Source organism: Hyaena hyaena, unplaced genomic scaffold (genome assembly GCF_003009895.1).
Source record: "Hyaena hyaena isolate Hyena2069 unplaced genomic scaffold, ASM300989v1 scaffold_274, whole genome shotgun sequence".
Taxonomy (NCBI): Eukaryota; Metazoa; Chordata; class Mammalia; order Carnivora; family Hyaenidae; genus Hyaena; species Hyaena hyaena.
The window spans coordinates 195,357-211,409 of NW_024080907.1; the positions used below are offsets into that span (position 1 = coordinate 195,357).

General features: G+C 35.3%; 1 protein-coding gene across 2 annotated transcripts in view; it reads right to left on the bottom strand.

Annotated features, from left to right (window-relative positions):
- Nucleotides 1-6,884: 6,884 nt before the first annotated feature.
- The window catches only part of GTF2A1L (general transcription factor IIA subunit 1 like), a 42,462-nt gene continuing 33,293 nt past the window's right edge, over nucleotides 6,885-16,053 (bottom strand). For both annotated transcript variants that reach the window (XM_039245932.1, XM_039245933.1), the window contains 3 exons: nucleotides 15,018-15,278; nucleotides 13,998-14,087; nucleotides 6,885-7,134 (listed from right to left, as the gene is read on the bottom strand). In XM_039245932.1, coding sequence (XP_039101863.1) covers nucleotides 7,027-7,134; nucleotides 13,998-14,087; nucleotides 15,018-15,278 — 459 coding nt within the window. In that variant the 3' untranslated portion in view covers nucleotides 6,885-7,026. The remainder of the gene's footprint in view (nucleotides 7,135-13,997; nucleotides 14,088-15,017; nucleotides 15,279-16,053) is intronic.

The following is a 16,053-nucleotide window of genomic DNA, read 5'->3' on the forward strand; positions in this document are numbered from 1 at the left end:
TATGGACTTAGATGTGGACCAAGAAGGTATTATGCTAAGTGAAATATGTCATACAGAGAAATACTATCTGACTTCACTTACATGTAGAATCTAAAAATCAAGACAAACTAAAGAAACTTCCTCATAAATTGGTTGTTGCCAGAGGGGAAAAAGGTGGGAGGATAGACAAAATAGGTCAAGAGGATAAAATGGTACATATTTCTAGTTATAAAATAAATAGGTCACAGGCATAGAAAAGTATAGCATAGAGAATAGAGTCAATAATACTGTAATAACTTTGTATGATGACAGATGGTGACTACACTTACCAGGGTAAGCATTTTGTAGTATTTATAGTTGTCAAATCGCTATGACTTACTCCTGAAACTAATATGTTATAGGATCAACTGCACTTCAATTAAAATTTTAAAGAAATCTTTAAAATACTTTGTGTGATACTATAATGGTGGATACATGTCATTATACATTTGTTCAAATCCATGTATGCCAAGAGTGAACTCTTATATAAATTATGGACTCTGATGAGTCAAAAGAGGTTCATCATTTGTAGTGTATGTGCCTGCCTTATACGGGATATTGATGATGGGGGAGGCCATGTGTTGTGTGGCAGGGGGAGTGGGTATATGGGAAATCTATGTACCTTCCATTCAATCTTGCCGTGAATCTAAAACTACTCTAAAAAATAAATTTTATTAAAATTAAAAATTTTTGAAAGCAAAAAAATTAGAAATTAAAAAATAAAGTAAGTTGCAGACATCAGTACTCATCAGCCTATCTATATACTTCAGCATGGCCACTAACCAAGGCTCAATATTTATTTACATTTTAGGTAAGACTTACACATGGCAAAATGGACAGATACCAAGCATACCACTTAATGAGTTTTAAGAAGAGCATACATCCATGTGATCCCAAGCCTCTATGAAAACATAGAACACTATCACCCTCAGAAAGTTTCCTCATGCCCCTTCTTTGTTAATCCCTCACTCCCACTCCCCCACCCCGGAGGTAACAACAGTTCTGATTTTTTCCCCATAGTTTAGTTTTGCCTGTTCTAGAACTTCTTATAAATGGAATCATACAGTATGTGTAAACATGGTCCTGTGTAAGGCTTCTCTGACTCAACACAATGTTTTTGCTAATTATCCAGGCTGTTGTTTGAATTAGTAGTTCAGTTATTTTCATTGTTAAATAGTTCATTCCGTTTCATTGCTGAGATATACGAATATAACATTGTTTTCCACTCTTCCACTGATGGATATCTGGGTTATTTCCAGTTTGTAGCTCTCCTTTGACATTTTATTATATAAATGTATAATCATAACTAGACTATGTATTTAATCTGCCTCCAACTTTTATGTCATTGTACAAAGTGATTCAAATAGATAAACAATTTCATAAAATTTACAAAGTATCTCTTCTCTGTATGTTTTTCACATTTCTGACTTTACTACTGTATAACTAGTTACTTCTCTTTACTCAGACGCAATTCTCTCTGGTAAGCTAGTGTTCTAGAATTTGTCTCAGTGATATGAGAGAATCTAATTAGTTGTGTGTTATATACATACACAATAAACTTTCTGATTAATTCATAAATCCCAGAACTAAAACAACTAAGTAAGCAAAAAGGAGAAAAACAAAACAATAAAATATATCCTTGTGGAGAAACCACTTAAATTATATCTTCTTAAATACTGTTTGAGCCAAGGTACTTGTAAATATACTCTTGAAAATAACTTTTATGGCCCTTTCCACAAATATTTTTATTCTCTACATTATAATTTAAGTTTCAACATAGACTTATAGTTTACTATCTCCCTCATCCTCATATCTTTTCACTAAGACCCACCAGATGTTCCTTTGAATTGTCTTCCACATCGACTCTTTATTTTGCATTCTTGCTGTCACACAGACTTCAGGCCATTCCCCTTTACCTCAGAAGTGCCATTAAATCTCCCTCATTTTCACTCCTATTCAATCTTTGCTATGTCCACACTCTCATATCCACCAATTAATCTTCCTAAAATCTTATTTCATCCTATTACGTACCTACCAAAGTCCTGAGCAGCTCATCAGCACCTATAAAGTTTTAGCTCCTATCCTAACATATAAAGAGCTCCCGAATCCATTCTCAAATCTGCTCACTTGATCTGCTGCTGTTCTGCAAGCAACACAGAGTTCCACTTGCCTTCCCCAGCCATGCCGCATGCTTCTCCATTCTGGCACCTATGCCACTAGGACCATCTGGAACACCCTCTTCCTTACCTGCCCTCATTCTGCACCCTTTAAGACCCAGCTACAGGTTTATCTTTGTTACCAAGCTCTCCTTAATTTGCCCTCTCCCTAATCCACGGAATTTAAGACACCTCCTTTACCTGAAATAAAGCAGGGCATAGACAATAAATAAGTGACCCAAAATGACATCTCTCTTTGGACTTCTTTTGCACTTGCCAGCCCTCTCACTCATTCTTTTAATTTACACAGCTGGCTATTACTATCTTTACCCATCTATCTCTTATTTCCCCTATTTTATAAATTTCTTCAGAGATACACTCATCTCTTTCACTTGTTTCTCCCACTATATCTATCCTGGAGTCTTACACATATTAGGTGATCAATCATTTTTTCAGCCGATTCACTTTTATAACTAAAAAATAAAGCAAATCCTTCTGAAGAAGCATTTCCCTTATTAGATGGTCTCATAGAAAGCATGTGTATTCTTAATCTGTGTAATCCTTCATACATAAATTATAAAAACATCAAATGCTCCAGAAATTTTTTTTCTATCTTGTGGGGGGTTTTATACCATGTTAGAGATTATCATTGGCAGACTGCCAAATGACTAAACAACATTAATTAATCAAGACTAACTCATCTAAATTTACAAAATATTTTTAAAAGTTACTTTGTCCTCCATTCCTAACATTTGCTGTAAAGGGCCTGGTTTTAGTTTCCTCAGAAATGTATTAAGTCCACATGTAAATTAAGAATCTTTATGTCACAAAGATTTCAATAAATGTGTTCCTAATTGGAAATACTCTCTTCTTCAAAGTGTGCAATATTTTAATGTTGAGTCTCTTCCTAAGAGTTATTACCATAGCCTTCCTATTTATAACTGAGCTTTCTAGTTATAAATCACAAAGTTCCCACATGGCATATTAGAGTATATTTACATGAAAACAGCATAATATTAACCTAATAACAGGAGTCAAAAGAAAATCCCCACTAAATTCCCCAGCTCACTACCCCAATTAACTGTTACTATTCATTCTAAAGTTATTTATTTTCCCCACACAACTATAATTACTGAAACTGAGTGCTTTGGCCAGACGTGGAACCTCATTGCCCCATGTAGTCTAAGCTATGCAGATGATTATGTACACAAATTATAGCACATTGAGTAAAATAGGTAAAGAAGGTATTCCGGGCAAGGTCAATTGGTCAGTCCCTGAAAGACTAACTACAAATTCAGTAAGATCTTCTTAGCCTGCAGGGAGAGGTGCAAAGTATGTAAGAAAGCACTGTAGGATGCGGGCATGAGAAAAAGAAATCACAATTAGGATGCATGATACTTTCACAAATTTCACTTAACACAGCAAACGATAACCTCTATAATAGAGATATTTTCTCCACCTATAAAAGGGTGTAGAATGACATTTGTCAAGGTATTGTATTTACAAGAACTTAGAACCTACCATATGGAATTTTGTTATAATGTAAAACAAGAAATGCTCAAGCTTGGACATAATGAGGTGCTTCTAAAAGTAAAAGTACTACTATATCAAAGCCAAACCTCAGATAAATACAACCTTCTAGGGGGGCGCCTGGGTGGCTTAGTCGGTTAAGCGTCTGACTTTCGCTTAGGTCATGATCTCGCGGTTCGTGGGTTCGAGCCCCGCGTCGGGCTCTGCTGACTGCCAGCTCAGAGCCTGGAGCCTGTTTCAGTCTGTGTCTCCCTCTCTCTCTGACCTTCCCCTGCTCACGCTGTCTCTCTCTCTCTTCTAGAAATAAATAAAAAAATAAATAAATAAAATAAAAAAGTTTAAAAAAAAATACAACCTTCTAGGATTTAAAGAATAATTGTTTCTTTAAAATGTACTAAAGAGGATTTGTCTTGAGTTGAAAATTTTTTTTTAAGAGAGAAAGAAAACATGTGTGAGGTTGGGGAGGGGCAGAGAGATAGGCAGACAGAGGATCAGAAGCAGGTTCTGCACTGACAGTAGAAAGCCCGATGCAGGGCTTGAAGTCACAAACAGTGAAATCATGACCTGAGCTTAAGTCGGATTCTTAACCAACTCAGCCACCTAGACACCCTGAAATATTTTTTTTAACTATGAGTCATGACTATATGTACGTGCAAACATATACTGGTTAATTTCTCAGTGTAGATCCTGGCCCAAAACAATTGAAAACTGCTAATTTAGACAGCTTCTCAAGAAGTAGGATTTTTTTCTGTGGCGCCTGGGTGGCTCAGTCGATTGGGTGACTGACTTTGGCTCAAGTCATGATCTCATGGTTTGTGGGTTCGAGTCCCATGTCGGGCTCTGTGCTGACAGCTAGCTCAGAACCTGGAGCCTGTTTCAGATTCTGTGTCTCCCTCTCTCTCTGACTCTCCCCTATTCATTCTGTCTCTCTCAGAAATTAAAAAAATTTTTTTAATTAAAAAAAAAAAGAAGTAGGATATTTTCCTAACATTGAGACTAATAAAAGGGCACCAGGTTCAAAATAATTTAAAGAATCTCTTAGTAGTCACCACCAAAACTATCATCATTTATATCAGCATGCAAAGATTACTGTTGGCTTTGTTTTTGTTTTTTGGTTTTTGTAGTAAGCTTACTTTTAAATTGATTTTTTGGGTTTTAAGAGATCAGGGGCATGAGGGCATGCAGAGACACAAACGGGACAAGTGTGACTTTTTTCTCTAATGATAAAATATAAAGAGGACCACATAAATAAATAAAGAGGACCAATATAATAATAGTATTTGTGATATGCCGTTTTTAAAAAATTGCTGAAACAAAGTGAGATTTTAAAATCCACAGTGGAAAAGAGGAAAGGAATTTTAAAAACAACTGTGATTGCCTGTTCCAAACACTTAAACCAACACATTAAACCCCAATCCTCAAGTGAAGGCACCTTGTCAATAAATTCCACCCTTAATTTGCAGTAAGGTTTTCCTAGGACAAGTACAGAATGATGGGATGATGCTGGGAAGAAGAAAGCAAGAAGAACACTAGAAAGTACACTCTTCAGTCCTGGATAGGTACATTTCAGGAATAAACACCACAAATAAGTTCCCTCTTTTTGCCTCCCACGTAGAAGAGGTGGACATTTCATGGTAGACAACGTTCATGAAAAGAACCCAGGTTTCCTGGAAGTCCTCAAGAACCAGACAAGGATCTGGGATAGCAGTGGTCATAGGGAAAGGGATAAGTACTCTGAGGATGAAGAGTGCATAACTGGAGAATCTGGCTAGAAGTGCAGCATGAGTACTAACTGAATCCTCTTGCAGCTGCCAACTTTAGGCCAAAGACAGCACCCCACAAATGTTGTTAAAGAACCAGAAGAGATGAATGCAGATTTTGAGAAGATCTACCAGTAGCTGAGTCCCTTGGGTAGGACAAGTATTGGAATAAAAGTCTCCAAGTGGGGTTGCTTCTGAAAAAGAAATGAGGAATTCACTCTGTGACCACCCAAACCCTAGTATCTAATCCTTGGGGAGCTTTCAGAGACCATTACCTACTCATCTTACTACTGGTTTTTTATGAGAGGATCCCGGAGAACACCAATCAGGGCCAGAACTAGGATCTTAGAGACCGTGTATGCTCTATCTGTTAAGAGAAGTAGAATGATGGGGAAAATGTTCCTTTGAGGAATTTGAATCTACTAAGGAAAAGAATATTACAGAACAGCTTACTGGGATATTAATTTGCTTTGTTTTTAGTGCTTGCAGGAAAATGAGACCTATTTGTGTGTCACACTTTGTATTCACTCCATGATTTTAAGATAGTTATCCAGGTCTTCCTGTGTCAAATGAGATTGCCTGGCCAAAACAGAAGGTTCCTGAAGAGAACATCTCTTCTTGACTTTTACTTTGGAAAACCTAAACTGAATGAGGGGATTCCCTGGGAGAGCAAAGTGAGATAGTGTCTTTCAGGGGGAAAGAGAATGCAAAGCAGCCTCCCACGGTTACAAAAAATAGAAAAAAAAAAAATAGGGATAAAGGAAAAACCCACCATGACTAAGAAGGCAGAAGTCTGAAGTTTTAAGAAGTAGAATGGGAACTAACCACTTCCTCACAATTCACAGGGAGATAGCAAAATATGATGAAGAATGGCCTAGCCACATGATAAGCCTAGAGAGGCTGATCTTTAACTCCAGGGGTCTTGGCCTCAGCAAAGATTTCCATGTTCAAGTATAATATAGGCTCAACAGAGACATCTGCACCCAAGGGACCATTTGGGCTTACACAATCAGTATATCACTAATGTGATGAGTGTAGACCAAAGACCCAGACTATCCTGACTATCCCCCTCCTTACGGGACTCTCCAGGAACTGTTGTACCACGGTTTAGGGAGAAATGGGAGGACACTAGCCCCGATTAATAACTGATATCGACTTTACCATGAAGAAGAATTGGAGTCTGACTTAAACTTTAAGATTAAAGAAATGTGGTATTTCTTCATGCTCTGTCATTTCGACTTTACCATGAAGAATTGGAGTCTGACTTAAACTTTAAGATTAAAGATATGTGATATTTCTTTATGCTCCATCATTTCTGATTCATCTATGATTCATAATGGCATAGATAATGAGGGCTTAAAAAAGGAAACTCCATTAAAACAAATGAAAGAAATATAAAATTGTATATTTGTATCTGCATCTGAATTATAATTTTATTAAATTCCATACAGTGAACTAAAAATTTGAGCAGCTCTGTACTGGACTACATTTAAAATAAAAATAAGTTTGATAATAGGGAATATAGTCCTATTGATGTTTACGGTGTATCGAGCTCCTAAGTTTTACCACTCTGCATCACCAATGGCTTTTGCAAATACATAATCTCTCCCTCCAAAACACATAACACCATCTTTCAAATAGAATTTCCACTTGTTCTTGCTTCGATGAATCTGGAGGGAGAAAAATAGTCTTAATTAATTAATTTTACAAGTTAAAGGATCATTTACAATACTTTGCACATCATATGGGATTGTTCTGACCCTAAATGGGAGTTCTTTAAAAATAAGACCTCCAAGATAATATTGATTCATTCAGCAAATATGCACATCCCTTTGTGTCTGTCAGACATTGTTTTAGGCACTGTAGATATCAGTTTAAAAAACAGAAAAACATATATGGTCATAAAAATTCATATTTTCTGATATATTACTTTGTAAAAACTGAAAAAATTCCTACCTTTGAAAAGTTTACATTTTAGTAAGAATGGGCAAACAGAAACCTAATAAATACCTAAATTATAAAGAATATTTAAAGATGTTAAGTATGAAAAAGTATGAAAAATAGAGCAGGAAAAGGAAGACCACAAATATAGAGGAGGGTTACAATTATAAATAAGAAATCAGGGTGGGCCTGATTTCTGAGGTAGCATTTAAGCAAAGGCTTAAAGAAGGTAAAGCAAAAAAGCTAGGAAGATATTGACTAGAGAGCATTCCAAGCTAAGGGAACAGAAGCACAAAAGCCCTGAGAAGGGAGAGGCCTGAACTGATCAAGAACAGTAAAGAGTTTCGTATGTCTGTGAAGGAATAAACAGAGAGGATGTAGTTTAATATTATCAGGAATTTTAAAAAGTGGACTTTCATTTTGAAGGAGAAAGTCATAGTAAAGCTCTGAGCAAGGTCAGAAGATACAGCTTATAATCTGTTAGATTCTACTGGCAGTTCCTTGGATTTAATAAATCAGCCTAGATATGGACAAAATAAAAACTAGAAAATCCTACTACCTCAAGAGGGGAGAAATCATAAAGTCATTGTTACCTCTGGGTAAACCACAAGTGACTATTTAAAAACCTTAGAAATGTGTGATCTGAAATCAAGGGTAAAAAATTAAACCCACTTGTTTACAGCAAATAGTCAAATCAAAGAAGAAAAGCCTGTGACCAGTATTCAGATGTATTTTGTGAAGCATAAGAAAATACAAATGCTAAAATAATGCTATTTGTGTGGGGAAAGAAGTCCTATTAATGGTAAATTTCTTCTCTGAGTTTGACTCCCAAATTTACCCTAGAAACTATCTCTAAAAGTCACTGGGAACACAAAAGTGACAGAGATCTGAACTCAGCACAGGTAATAATATCTGCCCAGAACCGGAAGAACAGTAGCAGCAACTCATTCTAGTAACCTAATTCTAGAAATAGTGCATAAATAGTACATTTATTCCTGAAATGCAACAATGATTCAGTATTAGGAATTTATTAATATAACAACTGTATTATCAGACCTATGGAGATAAATCATGTAATCGTCTCCAATGACATTGACAAAGTATTTGATAAATTAATGCATTTTAGGTTTTCTTTAAGAATCAAATATTGCATCCTACACACACACACACACACACACACACACCCTACACTTCAGCATAAAAGCTCTCTTAGTGGTTAGTGGGGAACCCTAAATGTAACCGCACTAAAACCCCCAGACAAGGATCATCCAGGTTTTTACTCCAGAGGTCCCAGCTAATACAATTCGGTAAGAGGAAAGTACAACTGGCACAAGCCAATGCCTGTAAACAAGAAGAAAGAAGCAGAAATATAAAAATTGGAAAAGATAAAAAGGATTTGCAGATGCAATGACTGCATGTCTGAAAAACCTAAAATAATCAACTAAAAAATTACTAAGAATTCAGTATTCATACAAAATTAATACACATCAATTCATAGCCTTCATGCATACAAGCACTAGTCAGAAGATACAGAGAAAGAAGCCTTTTACTATAACAGCAAAAGAGATAAAATAGCTAAGAATAAATTTTTTAACTACTTGATCTACTGGCATCATTCAACACTCTCTCATCTTTGAAATATTTTCTTCACTTGGCCTCATGAAGAAGTACTAACTTTACCAGATATGAAAAACCTTAATAATTAAATCAAGGTAGTATAAATCAATGGACAACCAATGGGGCAAAACAGAAAATCAAGTAATAGACCCAAATATAGAGAGAAATTTGGTAGATGATAAAGGAATCATTTTCCTGTCAGTGTGGACAAAATAGGCTTTTTAGTAAGTGGTGTTAGGAAAATCGAGTAGCCACCTGGAAAAAAAATGTCAGAATCATATGTTACATTGTAGTCCAAGATAAACACCAAATCAAACAACTTATATTTTGGGAAAAAAAAAAACAAAGAAATACTAGAAGAAAACATGAGGGAATCCCTTTAAAATCTTAAGGTAAGAAAGTACTTTCTATTATGACTCAAAATCAGAAGCTATAAAAATTAAGGTTGACAAATATAACCTCTGTATGAAAGAAAGAAAAAGCACTGAAAGCAAACATCTGAGGAAAAGTAATTCTGCAAATAGCAAGAGCCAATCTTCCCCAAAATGATATAGAGCTATTAAATATCAATAAAGAGCAAGAATCCATTTTTTAAAAAATAGATAAATGTTATGAACAAGCAATTCACATAAAAGTAAATATGAATGGCTCTTAAAAACAGGAGAAGTTCAATTTTTCACCCAGACATCATTTTTCACTTTTTATAATAGCAAAGATCCAAATATATTATTACACTCTGTTGGCAAGACTGGAAGAAAAGCAGCACTCTCAAACATTGCAGTGGGAGAATATACTGGAATATAGTCTAGAAGAGCAATTTAGCAGTATCTAACCAATTTTTTAAATGTTTTATTTATTTCTGAGAGAGAGAGACAGTGTGAGCAGGGGAGGGTCAGAGAAAGAGGGAGACACAGAATCCGAAGCAGACTTCAGGCTCTGAGCTGTCAGCACAGAGCCCAACTCGGGGGCTTGAACCCACGAACTGTGTGATCATGACCTGAGCTGAAGTTGGATGCTTAACCTACTGAGCCACCCAGGTGCCCCAATATCTAACCAATTTTTACACTTGCCCTGTGACCCAGTAGTCCCACTTCAAGGGATTTTTTTTAAAGATTTTATTTTTAGTAATATCCACACCTAATGATAGACTTGAACTTAGAACCCCACGATTGAGAGTCACATGCTTTACTGACAGCCTGCCAGGTAATCCGCTGGGGATTTTTTTAAGTAAGTATAACTGCGCACATAGGAGATACATTATGGATGTGATCATTCAATAGCAAATGAATGAAAAATATCTCAAATATTCATCAGTTGGGAATTGGTAAAATAAATGTTAGTATTTCTGCAGTAGAAATACAGAAATGTAGTATTTCTGCTATTATTAGATAATAGCTATGAAAATATTAGCACAAAGATCTCCAAGATATATTGTTAATGTCTTAAAAGACAAGGTGTAGAATACAGTGTTGTCTAGGCTATCTTTTAGGCTTGTACTTGAATAATAAGACCCCGTAAATATATCAAGAAACTAATGGATATGGTTACTTTTTTACACTCAAAGAAGGGAAAAGAAACTACTGATAGGAAGCACAAATGGTGAAGGAGTAAGAACCAGACCTCACGGTATGTATACCTTTTATAGTGTTTTGTTTGTTTGACAGATGTGTATGCAGTATCTATTCAGAAAACGAAGCATATATACATATATATATGTAAAGAGAAACATATCGTGTTACATACTTAGCAATTACTTATTGTACCAGCATCTGACAGACAAGACCAAGCTATAAACTAAAGTTTGCTATACTGTTACATGAAGATACAACATATTCTAATGGTTTTACAATGCAGGATAGTGTCCTATTTATGGCATAGAACACTCTCGTCTATAGTAAAAGATTTCATTTCACCATTAATCTTCCCCAAAATATCATAACTTTAACCTTATATTAATCTTAGTCATTCTCTAAGTCTCTGAAATAACATGACTGTATTCTTTAATTCTCACTCAGCATGGTGACCAATGACCCTCATTTAACCCTTTTTCATAACACATCTTAATATTTTCAAAGTTTTCCCCCAATTGTTAACTTATACATTTTAAAGGTAAATTCCATACGGTAGTCAAAGCCAGATAAAATATACTAAAAACAAAAACAGAAACCGCACTTTCCAAAGTTTAATAAGCATGCAAATCACCTCAGGGTCTTGTTAAAATGAACATTCTGATCCAGTACTCTGGGATAAGACTCAAAATCCTACATTTGGAACTCTCCCAGACAAACTATTATTACTGGCCTTCAAAACACACTGACTAGTAAAGCTCTTAAAAGACTACTGAAAAGTATTTCAATTTACTGGACTTTGGTTATATTAAATACTACTTGAAACAAGCCAACCAATGTCCAGAACTGGGAAGTTATTCTTTCATAAAAATCCACTGTTGGCAGTGGTCCCTCCCATTCCTCTTTGACCTTATAGATACATTTTCTTTGCTAGCTATCTTCTCACTTCATCAGTCCCTTTTAAGAACAATTCAATGGCCCCCCAATGCCATGGTTTAAAATATTTAGTACCGTTTTTAAGATAATCATCAATTAGAGAGGACTCTCAGACAACTAGATTTGTTAGCACTATACACCTAATATCACTCCTTTTGTCTAGCCTACAAGGTGTCGTAAGAAGTAAAAGACAATGTAGGAGAAAACACATTGAAAGTACAAAGCACTATGTAATTAATTATTTCCCACAATGCAGTATAACAAAGGATACTATATCCACAATGGTCTAGAAAATTCTCTGACTCTATGGAATGCATACATAACATAGTACCTTAGTGTTTTCTTCATGGAAAGCAACACACTGCTTGTAAGAAACTAAAATAAGTTTCAAACTAAGAAACAGTCTCTTTTGTATTACCTATTTCTTCATATGCTTATGTTTACCAGAATCTAAATTACCATTTCTATCTATATAAAATGTTATAAGGGAGAAAACAATCTTATTTTTAGAGAAAAGAATTTATTTTTATAACAATTCAAAACACCATCCTCTATTTCTCCTGAGTATATTGGAATTGTTACTGGAAAAAAGGCAAAGATGTACATATGCATTAGTCATCAGGGAAATGCAAATCAAAATCACAATGGGATACCACTTCATACCAAATAGGATGGCTAGAATCAAAGAGTCAGATGACAAGTGTTAGTGAGAATGTGGAGCAATCTAAACCCTCATACACTGCTGGTGGGAATGGAAAATGGTAGTGTTACTTTGGAAAACAGTCTAGTAAAACCTCAAACTATTACCATATAACCCAGGAATTTCACTCCTAGGGATATACCAAGAGAAATGAAAATACATGTTCACACAAACACTTGTACATGAATGTTTAAAGCAGCATGCATTCTTTATAATAGCCAAAAAATGGCAACAACCCAAAGGTCCATCAACACATCAACGGATAAACAAAATGAAGTATATCTTTTCAATGGACTAGTGTTCAGCAATAAAAAAAAAAAAAAAATGAAGAACTGTTACATGCTATGACATGGATAAATCTTGAAACACTGTGTTAAATAAAAGCAGCCAATCACAAAAGACCACATATTACAGAATTCCTTTCATATGGAACTCCAGAATAGGGAAATCTAAAAAGACAGAAAGTAGATTAGTGGTTTCTTAGGCCTGAGGTGGGGAACGGAGGAAATAGGAAAATATGGGGGTGAGAACTAAAAGGAATAGGGTTTATTTCTGAGGTGATTAAATGTTCTAAAACTGACTATGTTAATGGCTGCACATATCCATGCATATATAAAACCACTGAATTGTACACTTTAAATATGTGAGTTGTACAGTATATCCCTCAATATACCTCAAAGCCACTAAAAAAAAAAAAGATGTAAATATGCATGAATTAAAGACAAAAGCTGGCCATTCTACTACATAATCACAGAGTATTTAAAAAGAAGAAAAAGGAGTATTACATCTTAGTTGCTAAAGTTAAATTTCTTCTAATTTCATTTCTAGATTTGAAAACTGAAACACCTTCAGCTCTCTCTGTTGATCATTTTCTAATCGCCATCAATCAAGTCCCCATCACCATCTCTGACTCTTCCATGTTCTACACTGCAATCCTTAGCTGCGCTCTTGTTATTTCATTTCTGCACTATCCCTGTTCTTACCATCACAATCCAATTATAATTTTTTCCAGTAACATTCTCAGAATGCTAATGTCTACCAAATCATTTCAATTTCTCCTACCAGGATTCTAGGTTTTCCAATCTGGTGGGAACTCTGTCCCCAGCTCAGCCTCATTTACTAATACATCCAAAAGAAGAACATTTCGTTCAAAGCAGAGCTGTCTCTTCATTGTCCTTTGTACATTCTACATGCATTCATTTCTCTTTTATCAAGCTATTCTATTCAGAATGTCTACTCTCCACACTTATCTATATCTTACAAATCATTTAAGACCTATTTCAGTGTTCTCTATCACCCACGAAGGATTTGTGGAGAACTCCAACTACAAATGATTTCTTGTATTTCCTAGCTACTTTTTGGACTTACTGTCTGTGCCACATATCTTAGCATTTGATTTACATGCCACTCATCTTAGCATATGATTTATATGCCACATATTTTAGCATTTGATTTGCCTGTCACATATTTTACCTTCTGATTTACCTACCATCTTATTGTGCACCATTCTTTTATTACATACAGAAAGAAACATCTTGTTTCAGTAAGATATATCTTGTTTCAATGAGATAGTTCTTGTCTTGAGGAGACCAGACTTTCTTGCTATCTCTGAGACCACACAGCAGTGTTAGACACAAAACATATATAATTAATTAGCTTTTTCAAGATTAACTGTGAACTGTAACTCATCACCGTATTTTCTATCATTTTACGTACCTTTCTACCATAAATGCAATTAATAAACCCAGAGTCTAAAAGATGAATATGGTACCTTGTCATACTGGCAGACAATTACATTATCCGTGTCAAACAGGTCTGGCACATCCTGCTCACTAACATCATCTCCAGAATTTAAAGGGTCCTAAAGATGAAAGATGGTCACATTAAGGAATTTAATGATGCTCTGAATTTTTTTAAAACAGAGATACCTATAGAAATAAAGGACCTTGGAGAAAGAATAGTGTTGTACTTAAAAAGTCAATAGCCTGAGTTTGAATCCCAGGTTGGCCACTTAATAACTACAAGACTGACCTTCATCAATCTACTAAAACTCCTCCAATCTCAGTTTTCTCATATGTTAAATGAGGATGGTAGTAAGACCCATAGATAGGGTGGTGGGAATGTTAAATAACATAAACCACGTAAGACTTAAGTATGGAATGTGGCACATCCATAAGGCCACCATAAACGACAGTACCACTTACATATTTCCTAATTACCACATTCCACAAAAATCTTACTTCATTTACTAGAATCAAATCAGACACTGTATGCTTCTGACCTGGCTGCTTTCTGTACCTCTCCTCCCATCCTTTAAATCTCCCATTATCTCTAGTTAAGACCAACAAATATAGCGGCCAATTCCCAAATACTTAATACTAGTTTCAATTATAGTTTAAGATTAAAATTTGTTTTTTTTAATGTTTATGTATTTTGGAGAGAGAGACAGAGCATGAGCGGGGGAGGGGCAGAGAGAGAGAGAGGGAGACACAGAATCTGAAGCAGGCTCCAGGCTCTGAGCTGTCAGCACAGAGCCCGACGTAGGGCTTGAACTCACCAACTGTGAGATTATGACCTGCGCCGAAGTTGGACGATTAACCAACTGAGCCACCCAGATGCCCCTAAAAGTTTAAATACTAGGGTAAAAATAGGTCTTATTTTAAATGACTAAAGCCAGAGTTAATCTTAATTGTTATCCCTCTTGATTAAAGTATGTTAAAGTACAAAGTATATTGAAATACAAATGTTATAAATTAATTTTAAAAAGTTTCAGCTCAGAAGTGATCCTCACCTCTTCTACCACTTCTGTTTGAGGGTCTTCATTATCACTGCTGTTGGCAGTTGAATCTTCATTTGATATACTGTCAGCTTCTTCTTCAAGCACCTTCAGGTCTCCTGTCTCAATAATCCCTAGAAATTCGTTCTCATCTACATCTCTTGTACTTCCTATTTCATCATTGGAAGACGTATCACCAGTTCCATCTATTTGAATTATTTCATTAATATCATCATCAGTTACCTGATTGCTTAAATCTATCTGAAAATTAGAATCCTAGAAAGAGAATGAAAGGTAATAAAGTCAAAAAGGTATATAACATCGAACCACATGAAATATAAAATTAAACATTTCACAAGTGATCTTAAAATAGATTTCCTATATTTCCTTCCTTTTCTATATACGTTCCCTAATTTTGATTTCTAAAACACTCCCAGAATGTCTGTGCAACATGGGAATTTTTTTTAATTTTTAAGTTTATTTATTTATTTTGGGAGAGAGAGTGTGAGCCGGGGAGGGACAGAGAGAAAGGGAGAATCCCAAGCAGGCTCTGTGCTGTCATTGCAGAGCCCAATGTGGGGCTTGAACTCATGAAACTGTGAGATCATGACCTGAGCCAAAATCAAGAGTCGACACTTAACTGACTTGAGCCACCCAGGTGCCCTGGGAATAATTTTTAAATCATAGATAAAGTAAACCCACTTATACCCTCAAACAGACAATAAATGAGTTCACTAGTTTCAGATACTAATTGCCAATTTTTATACGTATCACCTTAACTTTATAAAGTGCCAACTAGGTTTTACCTATTTCATTTTATTTTAAACAATAATTCAATGCAGCAGAAAGGACAAATGACATCATGCTCAATATATAAATTAAAAAGCATAAAGGACTCTACCAGTTAAAAAGCACAAAAGGTAAAATATAAGAATATAAGTCAAAGTGGATAGAACTGAAAAGAGAAATGGACAAATCTAATTATATAGTATTCAACATTCCTCTTCCAGTGATCAACAGAAAAGTAGATTTAAATTTAGTAAGGATGTGA